Source organism: Anguilla anguilla, chromosome 4, assembly GCF_013347855.1.
Source record: "Anguilla anguilla isolate fAngAng1 chromosome 4, fAngAng1.pri, whole genome shotgun sequence".
In the NCBI taxonomy this organism is placed as follows: Eukaryota; Metazoa; Chordata; class Actinopteri; order Anguilliformes; family Anguillidae; genus Anguilla; species Anguilla anguilla.
Genome location: NC_049204.1, coordinates 26,379,890 through 26,406,537, shown reverse-complemented (window position 1 = coordinate 26,406,537; position 26,648 = coordinate 26,379,890). Strand labels below are relative to the sequence as shown.

The 26,648-nt window shown below is 41.3% G+C and overlaps 1 protein-coding gene across 3 annotated transcripts; it reads left to right on the top strand.

Annotated features, from left to right (window-relative positions):
* The first annotated feature begins 4,602 nt into the window (after positions 1 to 4,602).
* Positions 4,603 to 26,261, top strand: spata13 (spermatogenesis associated 13). 3 transcript variants are annotated; one of them, XM_035416232.1, is made up of 13 exons: positions 4,603 to 5,067; positions 9,592 to 11,025; positions 15,131 to 15,673; positions 17,270 to 17,414; positions 17,714 to 17,838; positions 17,920 to 18,099; positions 18,486 to 18,680; positions 19,789 to 19,968; positions 20,319 to 20,548; positions 20,981 to 21,110; positions 23,766 to 24,138; positions 24,261 to 24,335; positions 25,557 to 26,261. In XM_035416232.1, the coding sequence occupies exons 1-13, from the start codon at positions 5,059 to 5,061 to the stop codon at positions 25,721 to 25,723; spliced, it is 3,786 nt and encodes a 1,261-aa protein (XP_035272123.1). In that variant the 5' UTR covers positions 4,603 to 5,058; the 3' UTR covers positions 25,724 to 26,261. The 3 variants fall into 3 exon arrangements, with proteins under 3 accessions (XP_035272123.1, XP_035272121.1, XP_035272124.1); XM_035416230.1 differs by having other exon boundaries at positions 4,604 to 5,067; positions 20,316 to 20,548; XM_035416233.1 differs by lacking the exons at positions 4,603 to 5,067; positions 9,592 to 11,025 and adding an exon at positions 13,785 to 13,897 and having other exon boundaries at positions 20,316 to 20,548.
* The last annotated feature ends 387 nt before the right edge of the window (positions 26,262 to 26,648 follow it).

Genomic DNA, 26,648 nt, shown 5'->3' with positions numbered 1-26,648 from the left:
TCTTTCAAATATACTTTTTCCAAGTCAGTGCTGTCTGTTGGCGCTGGTGCCATTTCTTGTGGCTGTGGAGGCCACTGCAAACTGCTGCAAACTCTGCTGCAAATTGGACACTGGAACTGAGAGGATGGAGGATCAGTTCCAGCAGCGCATTGGTGTTGTTTGGTGCTTCGCTCTCCTCCATGACGATGTTGAGGGTCTGCTGGCTGGCTCTGGAGACAACAGCTTGCCAGGTGGTAAGGATGGTGCCGGATACAAATACTCTAATAATGTGTTCTCTCTGAAGATTTTCTCTTCCCGAATTTGGCCAATATTTGGATTCAGATCTTTTCTTCCCACCTCTTTGATAACATTTGCTCAGATTTCAGAACCAAGCTTCTTAATTAGACACACACACGCACACACACACACCTGCAGAGAGACAGTGAGTGACAGTTTGCCTTAACACTAGATTGGCCAGAGTGACACCATGGGGTTTTGGGGACTTTAAAATTAAAATTACTCCAACATGTTTAAAAAACTGCGTGTTTTAAATTAGAATTTTTTTTTTGACTCAGTAAAGCAATACAGGCTATCTGCCATCTTCTTCACAACCCACCCCCAGGTGTGAACAATTCAATGACCAGTGCTTTGACACAAATTTCCCAATAAAGCGCTTTCGAAAATAATTTTGCACATATAATCCCACAAAATGTATTCACTAATATTGCGGTGAAGTTGATAAAGCCTTTAGGCTGGGGATGAGTAATTGCTGCAGTTATGGAAATGAGAGGCTTAGAACTCCACGAACATACCACCAACATATTTTCGGGTTTTCACTGAAACTGAGACTTTTAATACACTGAATATAATAGCTACAACATAACTTTCTAAAATACAGCTGATATGTGTGCGAGCGGTCCCAGTGAACCACCAAAGCCGTGCGTTTTCTGTGGAATTGATTGGAGGAGAGCAATGGTGCGTAGGCTATGTACAAGCATACTCCCAGGAGAAGGGAGGGAGAAATGACAGAAGAAATTACTTTAAACTCTATGTTAATGTCTTCCCACTTCTGTTTTACACCACGCCAACTTCCGGTTTTAATATAAATACAAATAATTTTGTTGGTTGAACTAATACAGATTCAAATACAATATTATTGGCATCTCCTTTCACCCCTACCAGGTGGGCCTGTTGAGAGCTGTGGTTTCTTGTTCAGTGGGTTTCATTTTGCACTGCTTCATCTTTGCTGTAATCTCTGAAGCACTTCTTTTGTCTGCCAGAAGATCGCTTTGTGCTACTGAGCTGGCTGTAGAGGATATGATGCAGGAGGCAGTGCTCAAGTATCCTGACTACATGGCCAAGCCAGCAGAGGTAAGGTGGGCTTGATGCAGCGGGAGTTGGCAGTGTGGAGGATGTCACAGTGGGGGACACGGTCCTCCCATGACAACTCCATGATGCGCTGGAGGCAGTGGATATGGAAGGCCTCAAGGAGCCGAATATGGTGCCTATGCCTATATGGGGTCCGTCCATCAGAACCATAGGGGAGAGTGGAGAGGAACACGACGGTGTAAACAGAGACCTTGGTGCTGGTTTGGAGATGTTTATTGTCAAAGACTGGTATGAAGGCAGCCAAAGGCAGAAGAGGCTTTGCCTAATCGCGCGTGAATCCCAAGGTCAGGTGAGCAGCTTGAAGAGAGCAGAGCACCAAGGTATGTGAAGTGCTGGATGACTTTAACAGGAGAATCATTTATGTAGAAGGCTGCGGGGTGGAGGAGTAGAGTTGCGTGATTACTCTAGTTTTTTGGATATTAACTTGTAGGCCAACAGACTGGTAAGCTGTGACGACCGTACTTGAGGGCATGCTGCGTGGTTTCAGGGGTGTGGCAAGGAGAGCACAGTCATAGGTGTACTGGAGCTCAAAGATCTGCTGGATTTTGGTCTTTGTTTTGGCTTGGAGCCATCTGAGATTAAAATCCAGTTGAATGCCATCTGTGTGGCTGAGGGAGCTGTGGGAGTGTTGGGAGACAGCAGCAAGGAGCATGTTGAAAATTACAGGGGCGAGGACACATATATTCATTTTTATTAAAATGCAAAAGTGAATCTTATAATTTTTTTCCATTAACATTGATACTGAAACAAGAGCAGTGATTGGCTGTTTACTCTATTTGATTTCTATCTATATTTGTTCTTCAGGTGCAAGCTTACCGATATCCTGATGTTTGATAGAAAAAAGTAAATATTACAATATTATTTTGCTGACACAGCTTAGTTCCATTTACACTTAATTGAACATGATCCATCTGTTCAACATGGCAACAGCCACACTCTGTGATTTTGGAATGCTAGGTAAGGATAGAAGGGGTGGATAGAGAGTCATAAGAGGTTAATCATGGTCTGATCATGCCAAAACAATAAGATCTGTAGGGTGCACCTCTTTCCACAAGACAAAACAAAATGCCCGGTTGGTTCCTCAACAGTGTCATTATATTATGGCCACTGGGCTCAGACAGCACATGTAATAAATGATGCAGCAACACTAGGGTGCTGCAGTATGTAAATACAAATGAATATGATCAAGTTTGTTGAATAGTGCGTGCTACATACCAAGAATCACTAAGTTATTAAACAATTAAAATACATTATTACATACATTCAGCAGACGCTCTTATCCAGAGCATATTTTGACTTCCACGGTATGAAATCAAAGGATCAACTGACCCCTTCCTCAGGGTCGGTTGTGCCCATAAGTGAAATCAACTGTGCCCATTACCTTAAATTTCAGAAAAAGACATAAGTCATTTATTACCGTTTTGAAATGGTTGTTCACGTTCAGACATATGTGTACTTTGACATCTACCAGTAAAAACAGTTGAATACAAAATCCTCATTCAAAATACTACGGTGTCAGATTTTAGTTTCTTCATGCTCGCATATTGCTGGCATCTCCTTTCTGCACAAGTCTTTGTTGGTCTCTCTCATATGCTTTGAGTAAAACCATTTGCTACACATCAATATATTACAAAATAATTGTTTATTTAAACATACCTAAGTGGGCTTAAACTAGGCCAGTTAGCCAGCACCAATCGAGAACATTTCATGGAATTTAATGTCAGACATTAAATTAGTATGCTATAATTATAGGCTGTCAAACTGTTGGCTCTGTCGCGGTTGTGCATGAACATCATTTTGTTAGCTTAGTGACAAGGCTGTGAAAATGTGTGTTGCTTTTAATGGAGTCACAACCAACCCCATCTTCCCAGCTTGTGCTTAACTCTGACAGCCAAGCTCATACTCCACTGACAGTCCACCAAATTCATCTTAAAATACAATACGTTATCAGAAGCTAGCTAGATCTTATTTTCCACTGTTTTATACAGAGAACTGTTGAAAATTAGTTCAGCGCTTCATTAACAGGAATATAAAGTGGCAATGTGAAAACTAAGTTGGAGATGTATTATTGGGAAACATTGCCTATATGTTGCAATGCCACTAAGGAAAAATATATTTAATAACTGACTACATAATTTGGGAAAGGGGTATGTCCCAAATATCTACCTGTCTCTGCAAATGCATTGCCACCCACCAGACTAGACCAGGGCCTGGTACTGGAATCAGGAATGCCGTAGCCCCCTGCTGACAACTCTTTTTGTCAATACCATCCCAGTTCTCAGGATCTGATTTATCTCTCCTCCCCCTCACCACTCCTCAACACAGCGCCTCTTACCTGCAACCTCTCCCTGCACCCCAACACCCCACTTCCATCTAGACCATATTCATCCACACTACTCACCTGAGAAGACAGGATAGCCAGTTGGTCAGAGGAGGCTGCACAGAGTTATTTGGTTTGAGTGTAGTGTGGTCAGTGTCTGAAGATACAAGGGACTAGTACCTTTTACAGCTTGATATATCAGTGATTTGAATTGGATGTGGGCAGGTACTGGAAGCAAATGAAACTCTGATAAGACTGACTGACTGAGCTGTGACTTTAAGTAGGCTGAAGAGCAGGTGAGCTGCAGCATTCTGGAGACCTTACAATGGTCTGATGGCACAGACCACTTAACCAGACAGCAAGGCATTGCAATAATGCAGATGACATCATGGGAAATACTATTGTAACTAACTATTAAAATAAACATGATTATGGCAGCAATAGGTCAATACAGATATGCATAAATTGTGCCATTTAGATGGCTTTCTCTCACTAGCGAAAATTGATTTGTTAAATTACTTTTGTTGGGAAATAATTGACTTCTGTTACTGGGAAAGCTGTAAAACCAGAACCTTCGGTCAATGATCTAAAATTGAAGGATCTTAAATTCATAGTACCTTCTGCTTTCGGTATTTTGTTGCATGATTTAAGCTATTGATTGGCTAAAGACATTGCACCATCTTGTTCCCAAGGCCTATACCGCTTATAGAAAATAAAACAAGAAAACACGCAAACACAGAGGACTTCCAGTACTGGAGTTTGAGATTCCTGCCCTAGGCCATATGTTACCCTACGAACGTAATATGAAAACGAGTTTTAAATTTTCAAGCTTTAGTCACGCCTTCGGACTACTGATTAAATCTCGCGAACACTAAGGCCTTGACCTATTGTTGTGGTCGCCTAGCCCTGGTTGTGAAGAAACTGACTCCGCCCCCAATCGCTCAGCAAGTGCACTGATGCCAGAGCCGGGAACTCTCGTCTTGAAGTAGATTACGTTAGTCTACTTCACTATCTTTGGACTTTGTTTCAACTAACATTTAAGCTGAACATTTCAGATTGGTTTACTGGCGCATAAAATCTCCGTTTTTAGTATATTTTTATTGGAAGAAAATAATGAAAGGAGCTGGCTAGCAAATTATTCTCTTTAGTTTTGATAATCTTTTCGAACTTCGCTATGACATTAGCTAACTTGCTAGCTTGTTTCAAGGTGTAACGTAGCTAATGGTGGCTAGCATTTTCCGACATTTTTTCATTGGAAATGGTAAAATAGACTCAAACAGACCCTTGGACTTTCTGAAGAAGCTGGCCACTGGCGACCCATAGCTATTCGTTTGATTATTTTGCCATCCTGACCCAAGCTCTCAACAGTCATGAAAAAGGTAAGTCAAATGATCAACTGTATTCGTGGTGTCAGCAGTCTTGAATTGCCCATTCCTGTTTTCATATACCATAGATTTTCTTATCTTCACTTTTTGATATAAAACTATATTTACTCAGGCTTGTTGTATTTGTATTTGACGGTAATGTGTACTGAACGTATTTTCCCGTCCAGAACAGGGAGAGCTTTACGTTACTGATGGCCGGGTATTGCAATGGGGATGTTGGACCGCGCGGCAGTTCATGAGATGTTTTGTTTGGGAGCGTTGTTATGTGGGAGTTCCATTAAACATCCAAGCATAAGCTAGTGAGTTGATTTGGAAGCTTGTAAACTTTAACTGGCAAAAATGTATTAATATTGGAATACCGGTTTAGCTACCCGTTTGTTCTTCATAACATTAGTAAATAAGATATTTGCGCTGTCACAGCATCTAGAAATTCACCAACTAAATCAATTAGCAGAATTTACTATTATAATTAAAACGTGTCCATGTTGTCTGATCATATGATTTTGATCACATATTCGATCATAAGGCCAGCACGATGAAATCGAATATGACAAGTTTTTAGGATTCATCATCACTTCATTCATCATCAAGCCACACAACTCGTTGCCTTAACAACCAGGAAGATGTGTCTCACTGGGACACGAGACTCAGGTGCGCACGCAGCTCATACTGAAACCTAAGGCTGTGTTCGAATCTGCATACTATCCGTACTTATCATGCTGTGTCGTAAAATGAGAATTTAGTGTGTTCGTCTTGTGTACGCAAAAAGTTATCGGATACTATGGCTGCGTAAACGTCTTACTACCTGTACTCGGCATACTAACTGGCAGGTAAAGTAAGTGTATAAGCATGTTCCCATTGCATAGTATGTTCAGTTTGAGTATGAGAAAAGTGTCCAGATGTAAACTAGATTAACAAAAATTTCTGAGCAATCGAGCTTACTCAACAGTCAAGAGACAGCCCATAATACATCACTTCAGCATGACCATCATTTTTGCAACTAATCATATGGTGTGATTGCAAGGAAAAATTTCTGATTAAACTTTGACAGCAGCACCACCTAGCTTTTAATGGGGTAATTAGGAATTTTTGATATCTAGTCCAATTTCCGACTCATCCATGATGTCCAGCCTTCACATCATACCGGATAGCTCCTGCTAGTGTGCCGCAAGTTTTGATGGTAGTGAAGGGGGTAACCTTGTTGCAACCCAAAAACTACTTGAATATACTCCACAGTTCATCTACAGCGAGCAGAATCACTCTTAATAATTGTTGAAGTCAAATTACCTCTAAATCTGTTAATGTAAAATTTTCTATAGAATATGGAGTGTGCAGTGCAAGTGATATTTGACAAAATAATAAAATGCTTGTGCAGACAGGCACACAAACCGATATGATGGGTTGCAACTGGCAAAGACTCCAGAGTAGTTGGTGAATGGAAGCACCTGGTCTTCTGCTGCATTATGCACACACACAAACACTTGGTAGCTAATGCTGGATTGTAAAGTTAGTTAGATACCACAGAAGCCTTGGATTTGCATCATATGCACTGAGGTCAGACTGATACACTGCAGTGCGGTTGCTCTGTGAATGTGGTTGGGCGACATTTGGGCATTTCAAGTTTGGGGCAGGAATTGGACATACACTGCCCCATGTTGCACGCCAACTTATAATTTTAAGAAACTAGCAAGCTAGCACTGCAAATCCTAGCTAAGTAAAGACAATATAGGTCATGGTGTTGTTGCCTAGCTAGTTGTGTTGCCTAGCTTTTTCATGTAGTGAGGTTTGGTCAGGTTTATTCAGAACAATGGAGTTCAAAAACCAGTCAGAATTCGGTACGTCAGCAGAGCCCAGCTTAATGAAATAACATAGACACGACAATGCTTTGGAAATAAAGGAAATAGTTATTTATTATGATAGTGAGTGTGTGAATAGGCTAATTGATAACAATGATTTGCATAATATGTGAAATAATATAATATTATTATAATAAGAGGAAATTATAATTCTGTGACGGCTAGACATAGAGGTTAGCAGTACTGCCATTTAAGGAAGGTTAATCAGTGTTGTGGGTTAGTTACACACTACTCTATGTTACGTGGTTAATTCGTCTAATCAGTCTCATAAAATAAAGTTTTAACAACGTAAAACTACAAGGTCTGGGGATTTGCTATTCCTGACCAACATGAGCACAACAAACAAAACACAACAACAAACAGCAGTAAAATAACCTATTTCACGCTATCCTGTAGTTTGATGTCAGTGTTAAATAAAATGTGTTTCTATACTTAACGGTGATAATAAGGGAGGCCAGTCCTTAATTCTGTTAGGTGATGCTCGGTCAGCTTGTCAGATGGTCCCAGGGTCTGTGGCAGGTGCACAGAGACTTGGGAAAGCTTTTCTGTGAAGTCGGTGTCACAATGGGTTCCAGTCAAGACGACTTGGGATGTGCACAAATTTACCACTTGGGTATTTTGAAGAGTTTTATGCTCAAAAGTCACTGACGCGATGGAACCCCACGTGTGATTGGTGTATTATTTTGGCCACACAAACATTTGATTGGCTTGTGGTATTGGAGCGGTCAATGAAACATGGATAGATAGACCATTGATTACTGCGTTAACGTTTAAGCTTGTTAAATCGGCCTCCCCATTCCTCCAAAAAAGGGGGTGTTCCTTGCCCCAAGCTGATGCTTAATTGATTGGGCAGAGAGTTTATTGCAGGGTCACAAGAGGAAGGTGACGGACACATTGTTATGCCTTGGTTGACCACAAAAAGTTAATGATGAACGTGGTCAGGGAGCCAGAGGCCCCAAAGTTCCTGTGTATAGTTAAACATAGTTACACCTTGTTTCATGTCCTCGATTTATTTTTTTGAATACTTTATAAGGAAATATGCAAGTAATTTTACGTTGAAACCCCCAGAATGTGTGATTTTGTCAAGTTTATTTTATGTTAGACTTGAATTACACGTAAATAGTGCTTTTTAACAATGCCATCATGCATATAATATATTAAGTGGTTTCGCAAATTATATTCTGTTGAATTGCATACGTAAAATAAAAATAAATGGATTTACTATTTGTCTTATTTAGCTAAATACTTTGGGATGGCAGATATGCCATCCCGCCAAGTTATGCCTTGGTGGGGCAGCGCGCCCCATACCTATACAGCACAGAGAGTTTGGCACTGTTTCCTACAGAAATAACTGCAATGACCACAGACTCTCAGCCCTTAAAAACATTCATTTTTGTACATTCTGACCCCATTTCAACAGACAGAATTCACAAACAGCTTCACAAGTCCACACAATAAAGCCCCAAGCTAAGGGGATTTCGCATTTTTTCTTTTCCCAGCCTGATTACATCACTACAAATGTTCCACAATATGTCTCCCCGCTGTACATTTAGACATTTAGCATCAAAACTTCACAAAAAATGAAAAGAAACATTTTTTTTTTGGCCAAAAAAATTTGCACTCGCTGTAAGTTCTTTGCTGGTGGCACACTGGTAACGCGCTTGCCTGTGAGAACCTTTGTGGCGCGCAATCAAATCTCGCCTAAGGCTCAGATAACCATTTATAAATGTAAATGCCACTCAAATACACATAAAAATGCTTTGACTAACAAGAATATTTACAACTTGTTGCAAAAATGTATTTTCCTTTCCCATTAAGATAAGAGCGGAGGTAATTTCACCGCAAGCCGCTGCTCTAGTTTGTCCGTGAGTCGAAGTGTTAACAGTCAGATGTAGATTTGAGTGCTCACATTTGCAACCTGGAAGTGGCTGTTCGAACAACAAGTAGTTCCTGTGGAAAAACAATGCAAATGTGTCAATGCTGGGGAGATCTCTTGGGGCGGCAGCGCCAAATGAAACCCTAAAGCGCTGTTACGTGTTCTGGTGGATATTTGGGTGGATATTTTGGGGTATTTGATATCTGCTGTTGCCATCTGCTGACGTTTTTGTCTTACAGCGAGCTCATCTGGCATTTTTCATTTTCATCCCTGGCTTTTTGGAATATTTGGCTGTCTTTTGGTTTTGAACTTTGGTCTTGAATTTCTTGGGACTGTTTTCTTTCCGATTTAATTTGTTCATTATTATCAAAGGTATCAGTTATTAAATTTCCTAATTTAATTAATGAAATTTAATTAGTTAAAACCCGTCACTGTTGATGTACTTGTATTCGTTATTCATAGTGCCGGATGTTAAATAAGGGTGTTGGCATTTAAAACGGCTGGATTCAGGAAATTAAACATATTTTACTTAATCCTCACTCACCCAACAGTATTCTCTATGCTGCTGTAAATTTGCAAAACTTTGCATTCACAGAACATGGGTATTGCTGATAATGACCCTCAAATGTTTTATTCTTTCTTTCACTAATAATCCAACGCTACTTTTTTACCATTTTGACTATTCTGGTTATTTTTACGTTTATACTTATCAGGCAATTGCCCCTCTGCTTTGCTGCCCAATATTGCAGAATTATGAGCAGAATACTGTGTGTGTCCTTATTACAGGCATTGCAGTTCAATGACACTCCATCTGCCAGCAATAACCCACGGTCCTGCCAGTCTCCTGGGGTGCAGGAGGAGGAGCCTGGGGGTGACAGAACCCTCAGTGGCCATGGTCTGTTTTTGGAAGGAGAACAGAACTCTGTGCTGAACCCGCACTGTGGAGAACAGATGCGGCAGAGCTTAGACAGTGATTGCTACAGTAGTGAAACCAGGTTAAAGGACAGTGGTGAGACTAGACTTGATATCAGCAGTCCAGTGGGCCCTGGCCCACCACGCAATCCAGAGAGCAGACCATATCACGCCAAGATCCTGCAGCTGTTCTCCACCCCACACAAAGGCAGCTGCTCAGGTGTGGAGAGGCTCCGCCCTGCTACTGCCTGGCCTGCCATCTCTGGCCTACGTGTCATGGGCTCCTTCAAGAAGCTACGCTCTTCAATCCTCCAGGGCATCCAGAACCGGGCAGCCACTGCAGCGAATCAGGAGATGGAGCATGGGACTGAAGGCAATCCAGAGACAGGGCACAGCACTCAGGAGGCTGAGTACAGCACAGCAGCCACTCAGCACAAGAGTGAAGAGGGTCAGGGGGTGGTAAATGGGCTGAGCTTGGGAGAAGATACGTGGGATGAAGAGGGTGGTGGGGGGGAGGGCCTGAATAGGAACAGTCGCTTCTCACGGAGCCTTCGCATGGCGTATGAAGACGGCCGCATCACGCTGCTGCAAGTCGAGGCAGAGCTGAACAGCAGCTCCCCTCTGCAGCTTCCGGCCCCAACAGCTCTCAGCCAGGAGCTCCTGTGCCCCCCGGCCCCCATCCAGACAACAGCAAATGCTATAGCGCGTAGCAGACTGAGCACGAGTGCTGATAACTTGCATTTCTTTAGAGGCCCCTTCAGACGGAGGCCACCCTGCCCACAACATGGAGACCAGCAGGCCAGTGTTGCCCATGGCATCAAGAGGACTGCCAGCACCTCATCTGTGGTCCCCAGAAACCACAGCCCCCTCCACATCAGGGCTCAGGTGCAGAAGCTGGTGTGCAGTATGAATGACCTGTCTGTTCGCCAGCGATCTGGGCCCGCCCCTGCCCCCAGCCCCTGTTCTGACCGGTCGGCTCTCAGCCGACTACACGATGACTACTCCCGCCGAGTGCCCTGTTACCATGACAGCGAGCGTCAGCGCCGCTGTTTGGCAGTCCGGAGTAGAGAAGCTAATAAGGAGCACAACATGCCCTTCCTGGAATCTGAATCCGCCCCTGGCTCTGACCCCTCCCCCTCAGGCCTCTCCTCTGTCAGCTCCCAGGCCTGTGCAGTGAGTGACATTCTGCAGGGCTCTGCACCTTTTGAGCCAGGACAAATAGAGGGATGGGACTCCCTCCGTCTTCCACAGGGAGTGCTCGACCTTCAGACTGAGGACACATCTGCAGGGCTGACTCGGGGAACACAGGTAACTCACTCCCTTATCATTTTATTTGGAACATTAGTGTCTCTGGTGTATCAAGCCAGTGACAAGGGTAACAGCAGTTTGCTATGGGTTTTACTGAAATCTGTTTAATGGATTGAATGGAATGGAATCTTTTACATGGAATGGAGTGGCTCAAATGGCAAAATGCTGGTTCCATCCCTGCAGGTTATGAATGCAGTAAATTCAGTTGGATAAGAATAAGGTGGGTTCAAACCAGATCTGGCACTCAATGCGTCCCATTCATTTTCTATGGACAGGCTGCACGGTGCATGATGGAAGCCGTCTGGCGATTGGTGTGGTTCTGTCGTTGGTTCTGTATTTGCATAGAATGTACTCCGTCTTTGATCTATGGAAATGAAGGCGTCCGACAAAGCTCACTCTGGCTTAGGAAACTTGGATCGAACGTTCAAACTAGGTGTACAGTAGATCAAATATATTCAAGATTCCACAACTGCATTGCCTGGTTCTCTCCTCATATGTTTGCAGAAATATATTTTAATGGACTGTTTAGGTGGAAAGAGTTTTTCAACGGTCCGCTATATTGTTCCGGTTTTGAAAATGGGAGCCGAAACCCAACTACGGCGCCTCTATCCAGTCATGTGCTGGCAGTGTTCCGTTGCGGTTGCTCGTATTCCGCCCATAAGACGGACAGCTTGGGGAGCCGGCGCGTCACCACGCGACCTCGCCAGATCCGGTCTGAACCACCCTTAAGAGTTCAGGTGGATCTCTTGTTTGAAGGTGAGTTTAGCTGAGTTCAGACTCGGGGTGGGACATTTGACAATTTTATGACTACATGATGACGAAATGACTCGTCTGTGCAACAGCTAATAGTATGCATGTGTATACAGTGAGCTCCATTACATTTGGGACAAAGAAATATGTATATTTTTTTATTTGGCTTTGTATATTACAGAGAATTTAAAAAGAAAACATTTTGGTTTCACCATATATAAATTACAGCACTTTGTACATACTTTATAAATATATAATGTTTGGGACAGTTGACTTCACAGGTGTTTCTGATTAGGTAAGAGCTTCCAGTATCTAGTCTTGATTCTAGGCTTTTGATTGCCCTTGGAGTTTGTTATTGGTGTCTGTCAACATGAGGATCAAATGTGGTCTCATAACTATTCATTATGAACACATTTTGTGCATAGAAGCTCTCCAGAAGGACAGCATTTGACTGAAATACAGGGATTAGTCAAAAAGAGAGAATGTGTAAATAAAGAATATTTTTGTGGGGTTCCTGGGGGTACCACCCTCAGTGGAATTAGCTTCTGGAAGTGTAATATGGCTGGGGGAAAGAAAAAAAATAAAATAATAATATATATATATATATATATATATATATATATATATATATATTCCAATTTGGAGAGGTTTGGTGCCATTTCCTGGTGTTGTACACATCCTAGCTACGATTGGAAAAAGAAATCCGGTTTTGTACAGGATCAGAAGTACATACTTGGTACTCTTTATTTCAATTAACTCCTTAAACCCCACCTAAAATTGAGGGCTTTTTGTAAGAATCCCCCTATCTTAAATAAAAACCCCATTATCTTCAAAATTATACACAGTACAGACATGGTTCAAAGTTTGAAATAAAGAGGACATAATATATATTTTTTTAAATGAGGAACTTTTCATGTTATGAGGGATTATTAACCCTCTTGAGTGAGGGTTGGAGTGAAAACATGCAGGAGGGCAGATCTCCAGGAACAGGATTGGGCGGCCCTGATCTATGGTTACGTCAAAGTATGACATCTGTCACACGTGCAGACTGTAATGGCAGCAATATCTGAAGGTCACAGGTTCATTTCCTGGGTAGCACCCTGCGATTGTACCCTTGAACAAGGTACTTAACCTGCATTGCTTAGTATAGCCTATATCCTGCTGTATAAATGGATGCAATATAAATGCTATGTAAAAAGTTGTGTAAGTCGCTCTGGATAAGAGCGTCTGCTAAAAAAAAAATGTTATACAGTACTAATGCGCTCCTGTGATCTTGCTCTGCACTATCATACGGTGAACACACATGATAACAGATGATAATTTTACAGTGACAATTTTGCTGTCTGCGTACTGTTTTAGGTGACAGTTCACCACTGATAAGCGAAATGCTGTTGACAGACTATTGCAGATGGACTGGGTTTAAGTGACCACACAAAAATGCAACTTACTGTAGATTCTGGAAATCCTGAGTAAACACAATACTGTTAGCACACTAGTCTGTTTAAGTACACCAGATCCTCCTGTTGTAGAGGAGTTCATTCTGTTGTTCTTTTTTATTGTGCGGGAACAGCTTTTGCTCCTGTGTTGCCATTATGGTTTTCCTTAGGAGAGCAGTGTTATAATGACCCTAGATTCTGTGCAGAGGTAATGATTAACCACAGTGATACTATGGTTGTGTAAGCAGGGAATCTGTGCTTTATTGGAGCGCTCACTACTTATTTGCACTCTGGGGCAAAGTCTGATGTATCACACAGACGAGAACTAGCAGTTCTGTTCCTGTGTGTCTTCATGTGTGTTACACACCTGTATCTCTGTGAGTGAACACTGATCAGTGCACATTTGACCCAAAATGACCGAATCCCCTGTACGTAACTGGTTACACCGCACAATAGTGAAGCCATAATTTTAGTTAGAAGAACGCTGTAAGCTATACTCAAAAGCTATGATAATGAGGTTGAAGAACACAAGACTGTGAGGGTACTGCAACGTATATGGGGTTTCCACGCAGGGGCAAAAGTCACGATGGGTAGATCATAGAGAGGGTTGATTTTTTTCAGGTAGTACCTTGCTTTTAGGTAAAAGCTAAATGTCTAATTGAGAACTTTTTTTACCTGTTTGTAAGGTAAGAAGTTGTTTTTTTATAAAAATGGCGCTTTTCCCATTCTGAATTCTATTTACGTGCATAGAAATGTTTGTTTTTAAATGCACCTGAAAAGGCTTTCCGCTCAATGGAACTAATGCAAAATGAATAATGACTTTTTCAAGCCTGTATACAAAAAGGAGATTGTTTGCTTAGAGCTCAGAAGGGGATTTTAGCAATATCGATACATCACTGTAGTATTACCAGTTATTTGACTTGTCTAAGCTTCCCAACGATGTAGCCTAGGTGTTACAGCAGTGCACCTTGAATCAGACCAGACCGATAAAAGCAATAATTTACAGTAAGAGAATTCACCAGTGTCTAATTGGGTTATAAGAGATTAAAAATGATTAACGTTTCAAAACAGATTTAATTATTTTTAGGTTAAGGCCACGTTGGACTTGGCGAAGTCCAAATGTCCTTGGGTACCAAAGCCAGATCAAATTATAAATCAAAATCAATAAGAGGCAATCACTGATCTCTTGGATTGCTGATTGCTGCTCTCTTGCTCGATTTCTTGTATCTGACATGCACTTCCTGTTTGTGGTGGAAAGAGGGGAAGGAGTTTGGCGTTGTTTGGAAAAGTTTGTTACAGGATTGTATTGTGATTGAATTGTATTCCCTAGCTTTGAGGACAACATACATACACTTTACATGATGATCAGCCATTGCTAAGCCTGTCTCATGCTCACTAACATCTGATTGGCGGTCATTTTAAAAAAATGACTGTTTCATTGTACATTAAGTGGCAGACTGATACTAAGACATCACATGCAAAGGCATTTTTAATTTTTATCTTTTACAGTGCCATCTATTGGCAAAGCACCACCAAAATTAGCATACTGCCTCAGAGTCAACTATTGTGTACATGTATGCCAAGCTCGCTGATTGTAGTCCACCGGCACCTACAAAATGGCACTGAGTTTGGCTGTGAAAAAGCAGAGATATCGAGGTTCAAAAATTGCTGTTTTACATGGGAGAGCTGACCAACGCAAACAAAACTACTTTTCATACCTTGTTCAGTTCACTAAGTAAGCCAATAACGGTGAGGTTTGTATCTCTGTGGTTCAACCTTACAGGATAAAGCTGATCCAATTCCCTCCTACAGATACTGAAAGTGTACAAATCCTCTTAAAAGGAGGATACATTTTAGACCTACTGTGCTGAATAATAGTTTTTCTTTCTTTTACCTCTAATTTCTCTACTCCTCTACAGGAGGTGCTAGAAGACAGATCCTCTGAGCAGGAGCTGGAAGTTGCACAACTAATAGAGACGCCCGTATCAGACACGCCTACATGTGGAGATGGCACACCCACCTCCAACACCACCATGATTGCGGCAGATGAACCCTCACCAGCAACATGCACGCCAGTATTGGACTTGAGCACATCAGATGCACTAGTGTGCACTGCAGATCCGCCCAGCAGGAGAGTAGGGAGAACGAGGCCACGACCCCTGTCTGACTATGGTCAGTTGGTGGGTAGAAAGATATCCATTCCTGAAGAGGATGCAGAATATCCAAATGAGGAAGCAAGAAGGGGCCTCCCAGCTGAATACAATAGCAATGGCATTAGTTTCAGCAAAGAGAACCATAATGGAAAATGTGGCCACAGTTCCAGTCACGAAAATTGCAATGGTAATAGTGAGCTTCGCTGGAGTACAAGCCAAGAGAACCAACACAGGAAGCAACGTCCCATTTCTGTCATTGGAGGGGTGGATTTGTATTCTTCACCTTCCTCAGAAGAGAAAGAGGATTTGGTAAGATTTGAAGAGGTCTTGTCAATTTTATTGCTTTGTTCTATCAACTCCAGTAAACTCTTCACTGTTCGCCAACCTATGGTTAGTTTACGGTCAAGTGGTTGTTAGTTTTCCTGAAGGGTCATTATATTATGTTTTACATTGACTTTACTGTCATTATCTCCATGGTAACCTTGGTGTCATTCATGTAGTTATTTCAGTTTAAAGGCTACAGTTATGTATTATATATATATTACATGAAATACATTTAGGCATTTAGCAGATGCTCTTATCCAGAGACACTTACACAGATCATATTTAGAAGTATCAAATCCATTTATACAGCTCAATTTCCTACACATACTACACCACTGGTCATTTAACAGGATATCAATACTTGTAAAGTATATGGGGCAAGGCATGGTTAGGTTCTTGGATAGAACTGGGAGCCCTAAAAAACAAGGTTGTTGCTGGAAGTGGTTGGTAGGCTGGAATTGGACACACTTCCATTTGGTTAAACTGGGCATACACTGTGCGACATCCTCTATCTTTTACATTTGTTACTGTGCGATGTAGCTTCGATAATATCTTGTTTTTCACTGTTGTCACGCTTCGATAAGTTCAAAAGAATTCTATAGAGCAGAGATACTGTTACTGTAGCCAACATTATCTGACATCCACGTGCAAATTTGAGAATAATGGAAGAACACAAATGTTTTAAAATTCATTGGGGAAGTTTTACCAGAAGAAATGTATGGGGAATCAGTGACAGATTGTGGATTTCAAAATTGGTGGATGTGGGATGAATTATTAAGTGCATATGGGTAAATGAGTAAAGATCAAGATGGAATATTTTGAGGAGTTTTTAGGGGGAATTCATTCAGGCATCTGGCAACATTTTACACAACTGACAGAACAAATTTTCCCACACTTACGGGACACAATGTTGTACCAACACACCCCTGTGTGTGGAAATGGCTTTGCTTTAATTTGGAATGGTTTCATGGTCAGATAGCCAACACTAAAGTCCATCTTAGAGCTGCAAGCAGCTAATGTTAACTTTCTACTCACACTCAGTCAGAATCATCTTCTCCTCATTGTATGCATTGGACTTTCTATTGGTGTAGCTTGTTAACTATGGGGCTAGCTATATTATTTTTCGTAAAAACAAAAAGATTAACCCGTTTACATAAACTTGGCTAAAATTAAACGTGGGCATATCTGTTTCAGTGAAGCTATTGCTGTAGCTTCTGTGGTCCCATAAAAATCGACCCTTAATTGTTGTTGAATTTGTATATATGAAACAAAACACCACATACAGTATATCAAGGGAAGTTAATTAGAGTTTAGCTAGCTAGTTGGGTGATATCAGAGATGCTGATTTGTAGTAGCTTTGCCAAAGGTGATCATGCTTTACAATTACGTCCCTGCTGTCTGTGGCCTGACTGAACCCTCTTTAGCCTGATTGGCCTGACAGAGTCTGCATGTCCTGGTTGAACCCTCTCCAGCCCCTTTTTTTTCCTGATTGGTCCTCGTTTGGCCTGGCTGAGCCCTGTCGGGTTAGTGTTTGAGCCTTGTCTTGATGAACTGCTATTGCTCTCTTTTCTGTAATTACAGCCAGATTCCCGGCCCCCTCTCCCGTCACACCAGGTTCCACCCTACAGAGGGGTGTCTGTTCGACTCCGGCCCTGTACCCTCTCCCAGAGCACTCCTGTCGGCCTAGACCGTCTGGGACAACCCCGCCTCCACAGAATCCTTAGTGGTGTGTGCAGTAGTTTTCAGTGTCTGTTGCCACTTACTGGGGAAAAAAGGCTGTTGCATTGACATGTTCAATCAGCATGTTTTTATCATGACAGAAAATGTTGCTGTGTCAACATACTGGTATTTCCTTGTCATCTCCACAGCATTTAGTTTTTGTCAGTCATACATAGATAAATATCCATAACCAAGGTAAGTAAGTTAACATTTCTGTGAAACATTTTAAATAAAACTACCAACTGTGGTGTATAGGGAGGTTTGACAAAGTTTAGGCAGTGTTGCCATCCTGTGTATGTTTACCAGACGGAGGGCCAGGGGGGACTGAGATGCTGGATGACAGTGTGAGTGAAGAAGACTGCAGCTTTGATGAGCTCAGTGATATCATACTTTACCTGCAGCCAGGGGCTGAGCACTCGGCCCTCAATGAGGTAAATAGGTGTGTGTGTGCGTGCGTGTGTGCATGCGTGTGTGAGAAGTTCATAAGCTTAGGATGTGCTTGTGTGTTTCAGTGGATAAGCTCAGGCCAGGTTGTGTATGCTGAGGCCCTGTGGGATCATGTCACGATGGAAGAGCAGGAGTTGGGCTTCAAAGCCGGAGATGTTATCCGTGTCCTTGACGCCTCCAACAAGGACTGGTGGTGGGGTGCAGCATCTGGCCTACAAGCCTGGTTCCCGTCCAGCTTTGTCAGAGTAAGAGTGTATCCCAGAATTACCCAGCTTTATCAGAGTAAGGGTATATCCCAGAATTACCAAGCTTTATCAGAGTAAGAGTGTATCCCAGAATTACCCAGCTTTATCAGAGTAAGGGTATATCCCAGAATTACCCAGCTTTATCAGAGTAAGGGTATATCCCAGAATTACCAAGCTTTATCAGAGTAAGAGTGTATCCCAGAATTACCCAGCTTTATCAGAGTAAGGGTATATCCCAGAATTACCAAGCTTTATCAGAGTAAGAGAATATCCCAGAATTAACCAGCTTTATCAGAGTGAGAGTATATCCCGGAATTACCCAGCAGCTTTGTCAATGTTCTCCAAAGTCAGGACGACTGGTTAAACTGATAACGTGTTTGTGGCAGGTGCGAGTGAATCAGGAGGATGGTGCAGTTTCCATGGCGCTGGACAGCGTTGAGAATGTGCAGGCCAAGGAGCCAGTACCGGGGGCCACTCAGGTTCAGAGCACAGAGCACAGGGACCAAATGAGGGCCAATGTGGTCAATGAAATCATGAACACAGAGCGCATCTACATCAAACACCTGAGGGACATCTGCGAGGTGTGTGTGTGTGTTTGTGTGTGTTAGCTCTGTGTGTTATGTACGTGAGTTTGGCACTTTCATCCAAATGAAAATTGAGATTTCTGTAGTAACTTGTATCTGATGAGTAATTGTTTCTGCAGTGAGCAGTGCCTTCTACTGGTGATATGGGAATGGTTTGTTGCTCTGTGGGCTGCAACAATTAATCTAAATAATCAATTAAATCAGTTTAAAAAATCTATTTGTGACTTGACATGGTGAGTAATCACTAATAATTTGAAATCCTTATTAAGACCCTGTGCAATCACTATTTTTTTGGATTTGAAGTGTTCATGAAGTAACAAGATGGATGCATTCTTACTTTTTTTGATTGAATAAATGGAAAATAATAAATTTCATCTTTATGTCAGGTATGTCATTTCTGTGCATGAGTTGGAGGTCTGTCACAGCAGGTTAACATTTGATTGGCAGCCCTCTAAGTGTTTGCACCACTGATTGTTTAAAATGTAATTCACTGCAAATTTAAATGATACTTACTGTACATAAATGACATTGTATCCAAAAGATCAAGTGGGCAGTAGTAGAATTAGCTTTCAGCTTAATATCAAAATATGTGATTTCCTTGCCTCTATATGTAGGGTAAGCACTAATTTTGATTGCAGACTTTAATACATTGATGTTTCATTTTAGCGGAGTAGCTAAGCAATAATAGATAATAGGCCATAATGATTTGCAGCTTGAGGATACTGGTGAGCTACCCGCCACCCTTACTGACTTCCTCATTTGCCTTTGATGGTCCTGCACTTAGGATTCCATTAGTGTTTGTAAAGATGCTTTGTGCTTTCAGTTTTGTGATTGGTGTGCCCACTGTTTGGCGTTTAGTCAGTGTTGTGATTAGTTCTGCCAAGCACTATTGGCAGTGGTGTCTCTGAGGGAAATAAATACTTAAAAAAAAATAAAAATAAAGAAATTAAAAAAATTATTTTCCAAAAGGAATTTGTAAATTTCTGGTCAGGTTTTTACATTTGTAGCTGTTTTTTATAAAAAAATACATAATACATTCCTGCATTGATTATTATTAATTGATTACAGATTTTATATTAGCTTTTTTATATTATTGTTTATATAGGGTTACCTTCGACAGTGCAGGAAACACACAGGTATGTTCACCCAGCTGCAGATCAACACCATCTTCAGCAACATTGAGGACATCTACAGATTCCACCGTAAATTCCTCAAAAACCTGGAGAGATACTACAACAAAGAGCAACCTCACCAGAGCCAGATTGGCTCCTGCTTCCTTTTACAGGTAAACAAAAGAAGCACGTATATGCACAAATGTACACACACACAGCTGCGTAAGTAAATACAATGAACATGAATTTTGGGCCTGGACCCACATGGGTCCTGGGTATTATGGTTTCGGAGGACACATGAAGATGTCCTGGATATGTTCTCCATATACTCTTGGCTCTCTTGTAAGACCTCTGTAATAATGTAATAATACTGTAATAACCACCAACATGTTTTTCTCTTAGCGATGTGTTTTCTATATACTTGGAGTACTGTAATAGCCACCCATGTCTTTCTTTTAGCAGAGTGAGTTCTTTGTATACCCAGAATACTGTAATAACCACCAACTTGTCTCTCTCTTAGCAGAGTGAGTTCTCTATATACTCAGAGTACTGTAATAACCACCCACATGCGTGTGCGGAGCTGCAACGCCTCTTGAAGTTGGGCCGATACAGACACTTCTTTGAAGCGTGCCGCCTGCTGCAGCAGATGATTGACATCTCCGTCGCTGGATTCCTGCTTACGCCTGTACAGAAGATCTGCAAATATCCCCTCCAGTTGGGCGAGCTACTGAAGTACACTCCACCAGAGCACAGGTGCTGTATCACACCTGGATTATGATGTCTATGTCTGACACATTAGTGTTTTTTTAGCAGGCTGTTGTGTTTGTTTTAGTTACTGGCTTACTAAATAAATTAAGCTGTAGTTTCTGTTTGGGATTTGCGGTATTCAATTACTGATAACTTCCCCAAATTTGATTATGGTATACGGTATTACCGGCTAATTGAAAAATATAGCTGTAGCAGGCGTGGCACTGTGGCCTAACGGGCCTGGGGCCACTTTTACCACTGGTGGATTCTAAAATGACAGTGGGGAAAACGTATTCTTTGGACACTGCTGTTATTTTCAAATACTTTGGGCGGTGTCACGGAAATACCGAATACCAATCTTAACCTGTCAGTCAGACTGTCACGTAGGTCTGTATTGCCTGGTCCATATTATGGTTTCTGTGGTGTTATTGGCTGCAGGGACCACAGCAGTGTCAGTGATGCATATGAGGCGATGAAGAAGGTGGCATGCCTTATCAATGAGAGGAAAAGGAGGCTGGAGAGTTTAGACACCATTGCTCATTGGCAGGAGACCATACTACGCTGGGAGGTTAGGCCCACTTCCGTGTCCACACACACACCTGCACACACACACACACACACACACACACACACACACACACACACACACTCTCCCCCAACATAAGAACACTCCTATCACACACTCACACACTTGGCAAGCCTTCCAGATAGCTTGTTGGCATGAAGGAGTCATCTAATTGTAGTTTTGGAGACTTGGTAACCCGAATATGCAACTGATTTCTGCAGTTCTCCAACTGTGACACTTAAAGAATTTTTTGGCTTTCAAACATCCTCCTCACAGTGTGTAGTGGCAAAATACACTTGCCTCTTCTTTCTTGTAGGTTCATCACAGCTCAAATTGTTTTAAATTTCTTAATTATTGCTCTACAAAATAATTATTATAACAGTTGAAAACCCCCTCCACCCAAAAGCATGTTTTTTTTTTTTTTTTTTTTTAAATGGCTAACTCTTTTAACATTATTTTCTCCGTACAACATACTAGGGATGTATCCGAATCCGAATACTGTATTCGGGAAAGCACAAATAACGCGATGGAAACAGATATTTCTTCTACCCGAAGTTGCTCGTTATTATTCGGATTCGGGGAGAAAAAAGTCAGCTCCATGTCGAGTTCTCATAGCCTCTATCTAACGTTACACAGGCAGAGAGAGAGAGTATCTGGAACTCCGGCACATAGCAGCTGCCTTGTGACGGCGAACCCATCATAAAGCAAGCTGGCATTCAGAACCCATTTCAGAGGGTCCTATAAAGACGTTATGACTACACTGCGCGACCACACCATTTAAAAAGCAAGACAGTGCTAAGGAGATGAATTTGATTGACTTATGGTTTCATGCAGTTTTATTAAATAATAACAGTTTTATTAAAAATAGAGCATTGTCTCGGTACAATAGCTTCGGCCTCACTTGTTACCGAGCCTATATAAATATTTTTGGTTTTAGGTCAGAATGGTCTCAAGGCATGCTTGCTGTCCCGGCTAGCTAGCTAAACATTCCGTTTTTATCAACATTAGACATCACAAAAGGGCGCATGCCACTGCACCATCCAAAATGTAGAGCCAGGGCAAGATGAATTACCAGAGTTGCACGGAAAGGTAGCCTACGTGTAACTGTGAATGTCAAACGTTGCGAGGTAATGCAAAAGCATTGCGAGGGAACGCAAAAGTAGCTCAAAAAAAACAATTTTTTATCCCCACCATGACCCTTAGGGGGCTCCGTATTTTTTTTCTTCCAGTCCAGGTTTTTTTTTCATCCAATCCAGTTTTTTTTCTTCCAGTCCAGTTTTTTTTTTCATTCCAGTCCAGGTTTTTTTTTTTTTCCAGTCCAGGTTTTTTTTTTTCTTCCAGTCCAGTTTTTTTTCAATCCAGTCCAGGTTTTTCTTCCAGTCCAGTTTTTTTTATTTTCCAGTCCAGGTTTTCTTTTTCTTCCAGTCCAGTTTTTTTTTTCTTCCAGTCCAGGTTTTTTTTTATTCCAGTCCAGTTTTTCTTTCTTCCAGTCCAGGTTTTTTTTTTCTTCCAGTCCAGTTTTTTTTTAATTCCAGTCCTGGTTTTTTTTTCTTCCAGTCCAGTTTTTTTAAAATTCCAGTCCTGGTTTTTTTTTTTTTTTTTTTTTTTTTTTACCTCGCAACAAGTTATTTCTCAGTAAAGGGACACCTTGGCCTTTTAACAGTTCTAAAATCAATGCGCTACAAAATCCAGCAGTTTAAGGGGAGGCAACAGCGCCAAAACAATGATTTTGGTTCCATATGCCAATTTTGATCATTTCTGATATTTTACTTCTGTAACTTCTGTAGCTTCATAAAGTGAACAAACTAAAGGTAAATAATCGCTATAAATAGTTAACTTAGATGATAATATAACACCATCGTCAAGTACACAAAGCATAAAATGAGCTTTTGATAGCATCTTTTATGATTAAATGCCTCTGGAGTTTTAAAACTGACCTGGTTGAATCATATCGTTAAAAAGCTTGTTTCCTGGAGCGTACTGCTGGAATGACCATAGGTTCAGACAGTTTAGTTAAAAATAAAAAGAGAGAGAGAGAGGGAGATGAAAAGTACAGTATGAGGATGTGGAAATATATTTCATAATTATTTATATGCCAATATTAAATCAATTTGATGCTTTGAAGGCACAACAATTGCATTGATAATGAATATTAGGTTAGAAAATACAACGTTTGCCTGATTTAACGGGAGTTTTGTATAAACCTTGCCCACTTCCAGTCTTCTATCCGAATACAGATACACAGACAGATAATTTTGTTGGTTGAACAGATACAGATTGGTGTATGTGCCCTGCGATGGACTGGCAAACTATCCAGGGTGTATTCCTGACTCTCACACAATGCATGCCTGGTTTGAGTGAATTACAATATGTTGTTGCAGGTGTGCAGTGATAAGTAGATGAATAAGATGAACAGGTGTGTCACATCATAGCTGTATCATGAATTTTAGCGCAACTTTAATGCTGTATTGACCAATCAGCATCAAGGACTGGATTTATAGGTTTTATAAGGCTGAAACACACACTCACCCACTGGCACCCCAAACACACCTGTATTACGCTGACATTTCCTGAACATTCCCCCACTGCCACCCTGCCATTATGCTTCTGTGTATCCAGTCTTTGGGTGTATTATAAACAAGTGCTTTGTGTTTCCAGGGAGAGGGTGTTTTGTGCCGAAGCTCAGACCTGATCCACTCAGGGGACCTGAGCAGAGTTTTCCCTGAGGGTAAGACACAACAGCGAGTGTTCTTCCTTTTTGACCATCAGATGGTCTTCTGCAAGAAGGACGTCCTGCGGCGGGACCTGCTCTTCTATTGTGGCCGATTGGACACTGACCGCATGCAGGTGCTAGACGTGCCTGACGGCCGGGACAGGCAGCTTGGGCTCAGCCTGAAAAATGCCTTCCGGCTGCAGGACAGAGTTACCCACGAGGAGTATGTCTTCTGTACCAAAAAAGCGACAGACAAGCGCCGTTGGCTGCAGGCCTTTGCCAACGAGCGCCGCCGGGTCCAGGAAGACCAGGAACTGGGTGTGTAAAAAAATGTAATTGAAAAAAATTTTAAATGTGAATTAATTAGATGTGTCTTTAAAAATGATTTTGATCTTAAGCCAGTTTAAATAGGTTGATCTTAATTTGATTTCCTTGGGCAGGGATGGAGATCAGTGAGAGCCAGAGGAGAAGAGCCATTCTCAGAGCTAGGAAATCCAAAAATGGGAAACTGAGGAGTAAGTCCTGAACCCTGACAAATACTCTTTGTAACATTGAAATATTAAAGTAAGGAATAAACCACGACAGGGTGATGATTCGGCCGAGGCGAATATTCTTCCGCAGCCATTTGGGCATATTGTTTTAACGTTGTCAAGCAAAACTCTCGTTGGTAGTTCTATTTGGATTGTTGTTATGCAAAAACTCTGGTCGTTAATTCTATGAAAACAATGATTCTATCGAGATAAAATAGTTCCTTCTCGTTTTGTTCGTTTTATCTACCTAGCTCTGTCTTGCTTTTGAAAATGGTGTGGTCAAGCAGTGTTTATTTCATTATTGTATATCAGCATTATTTCAATTTCTGGTGATTAAGTCGATAAAAATCAATTATTATTAAAGTCACTATATATGGTCATTGTTGGTAACCCGTCGTATAAGTGGAATAAACCCCTCCGGGCTGTCCTGTTATTGGAAAATAATGTATTTTGGGGCAAGTTAAGCATCACCACCCCCGTGGTACATTATTTTCCAATAACGGGACAGCCCATCGTGGTTTATTCCTTACATATATACGAAGAGCTTACAGCTTTTTGGCGATATAGCTCTTTGTTTATATATATATATATATATATATATATATATATATAGAGCTCTGCTGGCGATATAGCTCAGGAGGTAAGAGCGGTTGTCTGGCAGTCGAAGGGTTGCCGGTTCGATCCCCCACCCTGGGCGTGTCGAAGTGTCCCTGAGCAAGATACCTAACCCCTTATTGCTCCCAATGAGCTGACTGGTACCTTGCATGGCAGCCTTTCACCGTTGGTGTTTGAGTGTGTGTGTGAATGGGTGAATGAGAGGCATCAATTGTAAAAGCGCTTTGGATAAAAGCGGTATACAAATGCAGACCATTTACCATTTACCAGCTTAAACAGCATAATTGCTGTTATAACAGCAATGCATTAACAGTGCTTCAGAAATCCTGAAGGAGAAACTACATGCTGTGATCTTGTTTTGTGATTTAATCTGATGGTAAACCAAGGGGGTGCTATAAGTGTGTTTGTGTGGTGGTGCAGGTATGGTAAAGGTGCATTTGCGTGGTGGCACAGGTATGGTAAAAGTGTGTTTGTGTAATGGCACAGGTATGGAAAAGGTGTGTTGGTATGGTGCTGCAGATGTGGTAAAAATGTGGGTTTTTTATTGTGGTTTTGTAGGTATGGTAAAAGTACTTTTTTGTGGTCTTGCAGATCTAGGTTATGCTGGCTGTTCAGTGCCTCTCCCTCACCAGCTCCTCCACCCACTCCATCAGCGCCATGTCACAGTGCCAACCTGCATCCCCCAGCAACCGGTTTTCTCACTGGCTGAGCCCAAACGCAAGCCGTCCCACCTGTGGGACACCCTCTTCAGGAAGTGAGAACTCCACCAGCTAACCCTTGTGCTTAACGTCTGCTGGCCCCAAGAGAGTGCCCTGTGAGCAAGAGAGAGGATGCCTCCCATGTCATGCAGCAATGATTGATTTAGGATTACAACAGAAAACTTCAAAACTCCTCTGAGATTCTATACCCTCCCACATTTTATATTGGATGTTTGTATATAATTGTATGTGTACCTATATACTTACATATGTGTGTGTATGTACATACATATGTGTGTCTATAAGTTTATATGGTAAAAATCAACATTTATATTTCTTTGACATGGAACCAACCTGTTGTTTCAGCTGCTTTTTTCCACCACATCATTAGTTTGCTCAGCATTTCATTTATAACACAAGTGTAAATTATAATCTAGCTGCTGTACATGGTCATGTTAGTGCTGACCAAAAGCTCTGCCCCTGTTACCATTGGGCCAAATGGTCAATCAACACGCCTTAGGAGCCAGTATATTTGAATAACATCTTAAACAAAAATATCAGTCATTGTTTATTAGAATAAATTTTTTTACTGATAAAATGTCTTAACTGTCTTGTGATTTACAATAAGCACAAATGAAGCTACTCTTTGCAGCGCATCCAGAAAACTTGAGTCAATAATGCAGTCAATAATCTGAGAAAAATTTGAAAACTTATTGCTTTAATTTGCTCACACCAAAATAATGTATTACACATTTCAGAGAAAAGCTGGTTTTCACAAGAAAATTTTGATTTTAAAGTATGCATATATATATATATATGCATACTTTAAAATCAAATTTTTCTTGTGAAAACCAGCTTTTCTCTGAAATGTGTAATAAATTATATATATATATATATATATATATATATATATATATATATATATATATACACTCACCGGCCACTTCATTAGGTGACAGGAGTGGCACCCGGTGTGGTCTTCTGC

Bases quoted from the DNA above. Each gene is read 5' to 3' on its own strand.
- spata13 (XM_035416230.1), top strand. The intron at 17,415-17,713 runs GTGTGTGCAGTA...TATGTTTACCAG, and splicing joins CCTCCACAGAATCCTTAGTG to ACGGAGGGCCAGGGGGGACT. The intron at 17,839-17,919 runs GTAAATAGGTGT...TGTGTGTTTCAG, and splicing joins AGCACTCGGCCCTCAATGAG to TGGATAAGCTCAGGCCAGGT.